This window comes from Maylandia zebra, linkage group LG14 (assembly GCF_041146795.1).
Source record: "Maylandia zebra isolate NMK-2024a linkage group LG14, Mzebra_GT3a, whole genome shotgun sequence".
Classification (NCBI taxonomy): domain Eukaryota; kingdom Metazoa; phylum Chordata; class Actinopteri; order Cichliformes; family Cichlidae; genus Maylandia; species Maylandia zebra.
This window is the reverse complement of record NC_135180.1, coordinates 25,933,423-25,943,455: the sequence shown is the minus strand read 5'-3', so window position 1 is coordinate 25,943,455 and position 10,033 is coordinate 25,933,423. Positions and strand designations below refer to the sequence as shown.

Below are 10,033 nucleotides of genomic sequence, written 5' to 3'. Positions count from 1 at the left end.
TTGTCACTGAGCCACAGCACAGCTACAACAGTAAACCTCAAATTACATCATGCAGCAGGTGAGTGTAGTATAGTGCTTTTTTTTTCTTCTTCCTTGTAACACAAAGTCAAAAAAGCATAAGCTTTGACCATATTGCCATGTTTCTATAAGACTGTTTAAATGATATTATTTTATTAAATGAATAAATATGTTATGGAGTTTTTCTTATCTACAGCTTTTATCAAAGAGCCTTTCGCTGGATGATGACTATGGTGTTTGCAGTGGAGGAAATTAACCATAATTCAAGTCTGTTACCAGGTGTTAAACTAGGCTACCATATCATAGACTGCTGTGACCATATCCCCACCGGCCTTCAGGCTCTTTTTTCGTTACTCAGACACTCTAAAACTGTCGACAGTAAAGTTGAAAGATCAGAAGATACTGAATACAATGGTATCAACGGGGAAGGGTTAAAGACTGTAAAACTAACTACAAAAGAAATAATGACCTCATTGAAAAATAGAAATGAAATTTCAAATAGTGTTAAAAACACTGGATATTACCTAAATGAAAATACAAGAGAAGAAATAAAGACGAAAGAGTCTTCCACATGTCTGTATTATTCTCCGGTTCCTGCTGTGATTGGTCTTGCACCCTCTTCGTCTACAAGAGCTGTCGCTCACACACTTGGCCCTTTCAACATACCACTGGTAATATACTATACAACTTTATTTAATAGTGTTGTGTATTTGATTTGTGTTTTAGCTCAATAATACAGAAAGAAATCACTTTCTCTCTAGGTGAGTTATTTTTCCACCTGTACCTGTCTTACTGATAAGCATTTGTACCCATCATTCTTAAGAACTGTGCCAAGTGATCTCTTTCAAGTTAGAGGTCTCGTAAAGCTTGTCACATTTTTAGGCTGGTTCTGGGTGGGCACAATAGGAACTATGGTGAGATAAAAACTTTTTTAAATGCTACAATAAGACAGCTTTAGACAGCAACATGGTTTATAAATGCTTTCTGTATATACATTTCAGGATGACTACAGCCTTTATGGCATCCAGGCATTCTCTAATCAGTTTGGAAGGCAAGGTGGATGTGTGGCATTTCATCTCACCATCCCGACATCGCCCACAATGGCTGAAATACAAGAAATGACAGATACGCTGGAGAGTTCAACTGCTCGGGTTGTGGTGGTGTTTGCTACAGAAGGGAAGCTCCTAAATCTGTTCTCAGAAGTAAGTAGTGATATATAGTGTCATTATGCTCATAATTGTTTTCATGAAAATTGCTGCATTATTTTATCTATGATTTCCCAGCTAGCTCAAAGGAATGTGACAGGGATACAATGGATAGCCAGTGAAGCCTGGGTGACCTCGAGCCGACTGGCCTCACCCCAGTTTCTCGACATTCTACAGGGAACACTGGGCTTCACTTTCCCTGGAGTCAGCATCCCAGGCTTGAAAGAGTTTCTTTTGAATGTCCGACCCTCTCCCAAACCAGGAATGGAATTTTTCAATATGTTCTGGGAAGAACATTTTGGTTGTAAGCTGGAGTTTGAAAGCCAAAGAGCCAAAGACTATGAAGCAGATGATTTCAATGTTAATGATAGTTTTCGTTACAACTCAGGTTTCCAAAACAATTCTCTTTATATGGTCGGATTTAATGTGGGACAAAAAAGTTTATTTAACATGTCAGCTTATAAAGACGGTGAATATGCTTTTGAAAAGCCTGTATGCACAGGGTCAGAGGATTTGAGAAACACTGACAGCAGTTATAGTGATGTATCTCAGGTTCGAATATCCTACAATGTGTATAAAGCTGTGTATGCCGTTGCCCATGCTCTGCACACTTTTTTGAACTGCGATTCAGCAGGACCTAGCGGGGGATTGTGTGAGAAACACAGCTCATTTTCAAATGGTCAGGTAATTGAAAATATTATAAAATATTTAAATCAACATTCATGGGATTCATGTGTAGGGTTTTTTTTGCCATTCTTTTGTTTTTCTAATTCTCTTTTTTTGTAGTTTCTTCAATATCTGAAGATGGTCAATTTCACCAACCAGTTTGATGATAAAGTATACTTTGACTCCAATGGAGAGCCAGTCCCGCTTTATGACATTATTAACTGGCAGAAGGACAGCAAGGATAAAATCAGGTGGGATATAATACTTTAAAGTGCAAATGAACTGCATGTTGAAGTAATCATGAACAATAAACTATAGTTACATTTATTTTAGGATAACTGCAATTTTTGATAAAATGCTACAATACATAAATTCTTTGGCCTTTTGAAATATTTTATGCTACTTTGTGCTAGATTTATCAAAGTTGGAACATATGATGGTTCAGCACCACAGAGAGAGCAGTTGCAAATAAAAAAGAACACCATTGTATGGACAAAAGGACAGTTACAGGTAGGTCATAGTTATCCTCCACGTATTTGTTATGAAACTGTTCAAATTAACTTGATACACTATCTTAAATAGCAGAAACAACATATTGATGGCTATTTTACTTTTCTCTGTTCCTTGTTCAGGTTCCTGTATCTCAGTGTAGTGCTCCATGTCCCCCTGGCAGCAGGCAGGCCACACGCCAAGGAGAGCCCAAATGCTGCTTTGATTGTTTGCCCTGTGCAGATGGAGAGATCAGCAACCAGACTGGTAGCCCATATATGTTATTTATTATTATTTTTTTAAAGAAGATAAATAAATAAATTATTATGTAGTGCAATGAAGAAGGTCATTGAATTTAAAGATGGACACTTGGAGAACCATCAAGATATGTTGATATGCAAGGAAAACTTCCATAATGTTTACACACATATAGTTACGTTTTGTGTTCCCAAAGGTTCCACTGAGTGCACAAAATGTCCTGAGTACTTCTGGTCAGACAAAGAAAAAGTGAAATGTGTTGCAGGGGAAGAAGAATTCCTCTCTTTCTATGACACCATGGGAATCATCCTGGTTGCACTCACCCTGTTGGGATTCTTACTGACCACCATCATCACCATTGTGTTTCACAGTTTCCGCTTTACACCCATCGTCAAGGCCAACAATTCAGAAATAAGTTTCTTGCTTCTCCTGTCACTCAAGCTCTGTTTCCTGTGTTCTCTGGTGTTCATTGGTCAGCCATCTTGGTGGACATGTAGGCTCCGCCAGGCAGCATTTGGGATCAGCTTTGTCCTGTGTTTGTCCTGCCTCCTTGTTAAGACCATTGTGGTCCTCCTGGCTTTCCGGACTAATGTACCTGGTTCCAGGGGTCGGAAGCTGTTTGGTACATCCCAGCAGAGGATTCTGATCATCTGTGCGACAGCTCCTCAGGTAGGACGAACAGTCACTGTCATTTAAAGATCAGTTTGTGTGTTTCTGGTATTCTTCTATTATCCTATCCTCCCCTCAGATTTGTCTCTGTTCTGGCTGGGTGTTGGGAGCACCTCCCTTTCCATTCAGGAACCCAAACTACCAAGCTTTAACTGGAAAAGTGAGTATTAAATACTGAAAATATGACTTCTGTAATTTCTTTTCTTGATTTAGTTGCCATAAACCATCAGAAAAGATGAAAATGTCTTGCAAATGTATTCGGCCTCCTTGAACTTTTCCACATTTTGTCACATTACAGCCACAAACATGAATCAATTTTATTGGAATTCCACGTGAAAGACCAATACAAAGTGGTGTACACGTGAGAAGTGGAACGAAAATCATACATGATTCCAAACATTATTTACAAATAAATAACTGCAAAGTGGGGTGTGCGTAATTATTCAGCCCCCTGAGTCAATACTTTGTAGAACCACCTTTTGCTGCAATTACAGCTGCCAGTCTTTTAGGGTATGTCTCTACCAGCTTTGCACATCTAGAGACTGAAATCCTTGCCCATTCTTCTTTGCAAAACAGCTCCAGCTCAGTCAGATTAGATGGACCGCGTTTGTGAACAGCAGTTTTCAGATCTTGCCACAGATTCTCGATTGGATTTAGATCTGGACTTTGACTGGGCCATTCTAACACATGGATATGTTTTGTTTTAAACCATTCCATTGTTGCCCTGGATTTATGTTTAGGGTCGTTGTCCCGCTGGAAGGTGAACCTTCACCCCAGTCTCAAGTCTTTTGCAGACTCCAAGAGGTTTTCTTCCAAGATTGCCCTGTATTTGGCTCCATCCATCTTCCCATCAACTCTGACCAGCTTCCCTGTCCCTGCTGAAGAGAAGCATCGCCAGAGCATGATGCTGCCACCACCATATTTGACAGTGGGGATGGTGTGTTCAGAGTGATGTGCAGTGTTGGTTTTCCGCCACATATAGTGTTTTGCATTTTGGCCAAAAAGTTCCATTTTGGTTTCATCTGACCAGAGCACCTTCTTCCACATGTTTGCTGTGTCCCCCACATGGCTTTTGGCAAACTGCAAATGGGACTTCTTATGGTTTTCTGTTAACGATGGCTTTCTTCTTGCCATTCTTCCATAAAGGCCAACTTTGTGCAGTGCACGACTAATAGCTGTCCTGTGGACAGATTCCCCCACCTGAGCTGTAGATCTCTGCAGCTCGTCCAGAATCACCATGGGCCTCTTGGCTGCATTTCGGATCAGCGCTCTCCTTGTTCGGCCTGTGAGTTTAGGTGGACGGCCTTGTCTTGGTAGGTTTACAGTTGTGCCATACTCCTTCCATTTCTGAGTGATCGCTTGACCAGTGCTCCGTGGGATGTTCAAGGCTTGGGAAATCTATTTGTAGCCTAAGCCTACTTTAAATTTCTCAGTAACTCTATCCCTGACCTGTCTTGTGTGTTCTTTGGACTTTATGGTGTTGTTGCTCCCAATATTCTCTTAGACAACCTCTGAGGCCGTCAAAGAGCAGCTGTATTTGTACTGACATTAGATTACACACAGGTGCACTCTATTTAGTCATTAGCACTCATCAGGCAATGTCTATGGGCAACTGACTGCACTCAGACCAAAGGGGGCTGAATAATCATGCACACCCGACTTTGCAGTTATTTATTTGTAAAAAAATGTTTGGAATCATGTATGATTTTCCTTCCACTTCTCACGTGTACACCACTTTGTACTGGTATTTCATGTAGAATTCCAATAAAATTCATTCATGTTTGTACCTGTAATGTGACAAAGTGTGGAAAAGTTCAAGGGGGCTGAATATTTTTGCAAGCCACTGTGTATATCTATATGTAGGGATATATGTATAAAGAGAGGAATGAAAAATATTCATACAAAATCTCTCTGTATTCATACTTTTTAACATCATTAGATTGTTGTGGAGTGTAAAGAGCCATGGCCTCCTGGATTCTATCTGGTCCTCGGTTACATTGGCCTACTGGCCTTTGTCTGTCTTCTCCTGGCATTCTTTGGACGAAAGCTACCGGACACATTCAACGAAGCAAAGTTCATCTCCTTCAGCATGCTGATTTTCTGGGCTGTGTGGATTTCTTTTATTCCAGCTTATGTCAGCTCTCCTGGGAAATTTTCTGTGGCAGTGGAAATATTTGCTATATTAGCATCCAGTTTTGGATTGTTACTATGTATATTTGTCCCCAAATGTTACATTATTTTACTGCACCCTGAAAGGAATATTAAGAAAGGCATGACTGGGAAATATCCAAGATGAGCATTTTGTATTTTCAGTGTTTTTCAGAGTAATTAATAAAGTACTCACATTTGAATTTGAAGCTAAATAAAATACCATATGAGAGATGTCTTTTTTGTGTTTCTGAATAGTATTTTCCTTTTAGGCCTTTTTTAAAAGAAATATTTACAGTATGAGTACAAGTATAAAAAAGGACATGTCTAGAAATTATGAAAAATAACATGAAATAGGTTATCATAAAATAAAATGACAGTGCACTGCTGTTATTGAATATCAGTGATGGGTCAAGGATAACGCAAATATAAATATACAATTAGAGCTGAGTACTATCATAAAAAGAGGAGAGAAGACAAAGACAGCAACAACCAAGATACGTGAAACCAAATATCACAATCAAACAGGAAATGATGAAAAGAGAAATAATTAAAAACAGAGACAGGAAGACTAAAACTATATCAATTATATATATGAACACCGCACTGTATAGAAAACATCACCGCAATGAAATAGCCATAGAGTCAGCAATGGACCAGACTAGATCTGGTTCTGAGGGCCTCAGGGATTGTAAAGTTGGAAACTAAGAGACAGATTCACTGATGTTTTGCACCAATACAAACTGAGTTTTGGTGTAAAAGAAAAAAAAGAAAAGAAACTACTCTGGCTACTGAAAAAGAGAGCACATTGAAAAGCGGTAGGAACTGTGAGATTTTTGCAACTGACCATCTCACAAACACATTTCTGGGAGTTTCTTTCTTGAGACCTAAAATATAGGGAGGGCAATATTTACTAACGTTTGGCATATGCAATTTACTCCTAATCTTGCCAATATTTAATGTGAAATAAAGCATGCTGGAGTTTTTTTACGCTTAATACAATGGCAGCTACTGTATTTCTGCACAGAGGAAGCACTGAAAGGATTTAAGAACTTGTGCTGAGAGTGAGATTTTTCTCCCAATCACAGGTGCACTCATGTCAGTTTATTTGGAATGCAAGATGAAGATGTGTTTTAAAAAGTGTCAGCTGCACGCTGATCAGCACTTTCTATCTGTTTCTCTCTCTCTAACACTCTCTCTCCCCCCTTCTCTCTCGCCGGGGCGGAACTCACTGTGGGTTCACGCCCTCGGCCCACGCCTTCGGGAAATGAGACACCTGGGTCTCATCAAGATGATCAGTATTTAAGCCTTGAAGTGACTGCTGTTTGTCGCTGGATCGTTGTCGACCACGCGCTAGTGAAAGCCAAGCTACAGCAAGTTCAGCTAAGTGTGTTTTTGGTGCATCGTATTTAATCACGTCTCCCTGTCTGCAGAGTTCCCTGGATTTCTCCCCATGTGATTCCCAAGTGGCGAGTGTTGGAGTGAGAGCATGTGATCGTGTGTATGGATTATCTGAAGAACGTGTGCTGTTCCCCTGGACTTCCCTGGAACCCCTTTTCCCCCACTCAGCTGTACATAGCACTCCTCCCGCACCTTCTTGTATATACACCTGGTGAATTGTAAATAAACCTTTCTTGTGTGCATCCGAGCCCGGAGTCCTGCGCTTGAGTCCTCCTTTGAACCGTAAACAAAAAGGATAGGTTAAAGAAGTGACACGATTCAATTCAATTCAATTTTATTTTATTTATGTAGCACCAAATCACAACAAAAGTCACCTCAAGGCGCTTCATAGATACAGAGAAAAACCCAACAATCATATGACCCCCTATGAGCAAGCACTTTAGCGACAGTGGGAACGAAAAACTCCCTTTTAACAGGAAGAAACCTCCGGCAGAACCAGGCTCAGGGAGGGGCGGCCATCTGCTGCGACCGGTTGGGGTGAGAGAAGGAATACAGGATAAAAGACATGCTGTGGAAGAGAGACAGAGGTTAATAACAGATATGATTCAATGCAGAGAGCTCTATTAATACATAGTGAGTGAGAAAGGTGACTGGAAAGGAAAAACTCAATGCATCATGGGAATCCCCCGGCAGCCTACGTCTATTGCAGCATAACTAGGGGAGGATTCAGGATGACTTCAAGCTAAAACATATTCAGTTGAAAACTGGAGAAAGTGAAAGGTGAGAGCTGACGAGAGAGAAAAGTATTTTTATAAACTGCGACCACTCCTCCACCTTGGCCCGTAGTCCTCTGTGAGTTAAAATATGAATGGTCTGGCAGTAACAGTTCTGAGAAATAGCTAAACTCAACGTCACCTAGTCAGGTTTCTGTCACACAGAGGAAATCCAGATTATGATAAGTGAAAAAATCCTTCAGTATGAAAGTTTTATTTGTGTTAACCAGGGCAATCCAAGCAGGGTCCATCAGGCTGGTGACAGCCACCCAAGGAACCTGTGTTACTGGCCGAAGATTCTGCAGATTCACTCCACTGCTGCCAAGAAAATAGAATAAACGTACATGTGTGGGCAGCATTGTTTATTGTTGTGTGAATATGTAGTTTCTAAATTTTTATTTAACTTTACTATGACTGCTACCATGACTGCTACCATTATATTGACTAGCAAAACCTCAGCCTACAGGCAGTTTTTGCCAGTGCTGCAGTGCTTTTTCAAAGTCTTCATTCCATATTTAAGGTTGACTCTAACAAAGTGGGTGACTTCACAGATGCAAATTAAGTTACAAATGAACAATGTGCATTGTAGTTGAGATGTGAATAAAACAAACAGAGAACATAAGGTCACATTTGCGGATGATGATGATGAAATGAACATTATATATATGAAAATCAGATGAATTGAGATTTATATATTTTTTTAACTTATAGATGTTAACAAATGCTTTATGTGTAACCACGTTTATGCAAAGTTTGGATCAGATGGCCCACCCGTTATGGAAGGTATTTTATACATACATACACGTTCATACACTATGATCATTGTAATTGCGGCACTCTGGCTCTGTTTCACTCTTCTGTACCACCTTTAGGAGTCAGTCCAGAAACAGGTATTTGAAACGCGAGCAAGACTATGGGCAGAAATCTGTGCCATCAGAAACTGAATTTGAATAAGTTAAATTTGAATTTGAATTGCTCAGACTGAATCTGAATTGTAACTTGAATAAATGCTTTTGAAAACTGAATTTGAATTAGTCTAATTTGAAATTCAATTTATGGTTTGAAAATGATCATTACTAAATTGAAATTCAATTTTATATTTTGAAAAATGAATTCATTTGCTTTGAAACGGCATTTTATCCTTTAAAAATTCAGCTCTCGAATAATTTCAGTTTCACTTCTCACCATTCAGTTTCAGTTCTACAATTCAATTTCAGTTCCAAAATTCAGTTTTTTGGAACTTACATCCGGTTCCGGTTCAAGCGCAGATTAATAGAACTACGTTTTACTAGCGGACCGAAAGTGTTACTGACGGGAATCTATAGTGTCTTGAGCAGAATTAAGACTTCAGAAGTCATTCGTCATGTCGAATGACCAGCGGATAAACTCTCAGTGTTGTGATATTTTGATACCATGGTAGCATTTACAGGATATTGTTTTATAGTGATATTATACAGGAAAACTGTTACTCAATAAGGCCCATTTACTAGTTGTTTTTCTCTTTCTCTGTGACCCAAGAATTGATGTGTAAGACTCACAGGCTGGTACCCCAAGGTCGAAAATACCACAGAGACGAGACCACTTCCATACTCCCATCCTCCCTTCTTTATCTCCTAGAAAAGAGCTTGTTAAAGGCCAGGTGGTTTGTTTCAGAATTCACTAATGAAAGAACTCTGTATTCTATGTCTAGGAGTGTATTTTGCTGGAATGATCATAAATTGTAGCTGAACTGATAAACTACACAAAGGATACTTCTTTGCTCAGAAGGCAGGAAGACGTTTCCTTATTTGGTCTGTACCGGTTTGAACTGAGAATCTGCTGACACACGAACCTTTTTTTTCCTCTATATAAACTGTTGTATACTGAATAAACCTTTGAGTTGATTTTGGAAGAGCAACCTGAAGCAGTTTCTGTGTCATTTTGTTCTCCCAAGCTACTCCCGGCGCTGTAACTAACCTGCTGAACGGCATACCTGAGCTTACTTTGAATAATTAATTTTATACAGAACTCTGCTTATCGGTGCTCACGCCTTGGAGGAAACCCGATCCATGGAGAAACCCGGGACGGAGATTTCTTTCACTCAGGTTGGTAATAAATGTATTACATGTATAAGAACAAGCGTCATGTTAACAAATGATAGCCGTACAGTAACTTTTATGCTTATTGTAGCTGTTAGCTAAAAACGCTAATTTAGCGTAGTTTGCCCTGGATTCAGCTTTGACAAACAAATATGATCGACTGTTTCTAGTAGAATTCCAAAGTTGTCATCTTCTACCCTCTCAGAGTACCCCCTCTGTATGCTTGCAGAGACCCCTACAGTAGGGAAACATGCAAAACGGTGTCCAAACCTTTGTGTTTTAGCTTTATTTATGTCTTACACAGCATCCCAACTCTTTAGCTAACTTA

The 10,033-nt window shown here is 39.6% G+C and overlaps 1 protein-coding gene across 1 annotated transcript; it reads left to right on the top strand.

Moving 5' to 3' along the window:
- The first annotated feature begins 239 nt into the window (after positions 1-239).
- On the top strand, positions 240-5,680 carry LOC143421953 (extracellular calcium-sensing receptor-like). The gene is made up of 13 exons (XM_076892014.1): positions 240-367; positions 521-689; positions 780-932; positions 1,020-1,220; positions 1,401-1,537; positions 1,595-1,637; positions 1,713-1,907; positions 2,010-2,140; positions 2,303-2,399; positions 2,522-2,645; positions 2,833-3,305; positions 3,385-3,465; positions 5,245-5,680. The coding sequence occupies exons 1-13, from the start codon at positions 240-242 to the stop codon at positions 5,599-5,601; spliced, it is 2,289 nt and encodes a 762-aa protein (XP_076748129.1). The 3' UTR covers positions 5,602-5,680.
- Positions 5,681-10,033: the final 4,353 nt, after the last annotated feature.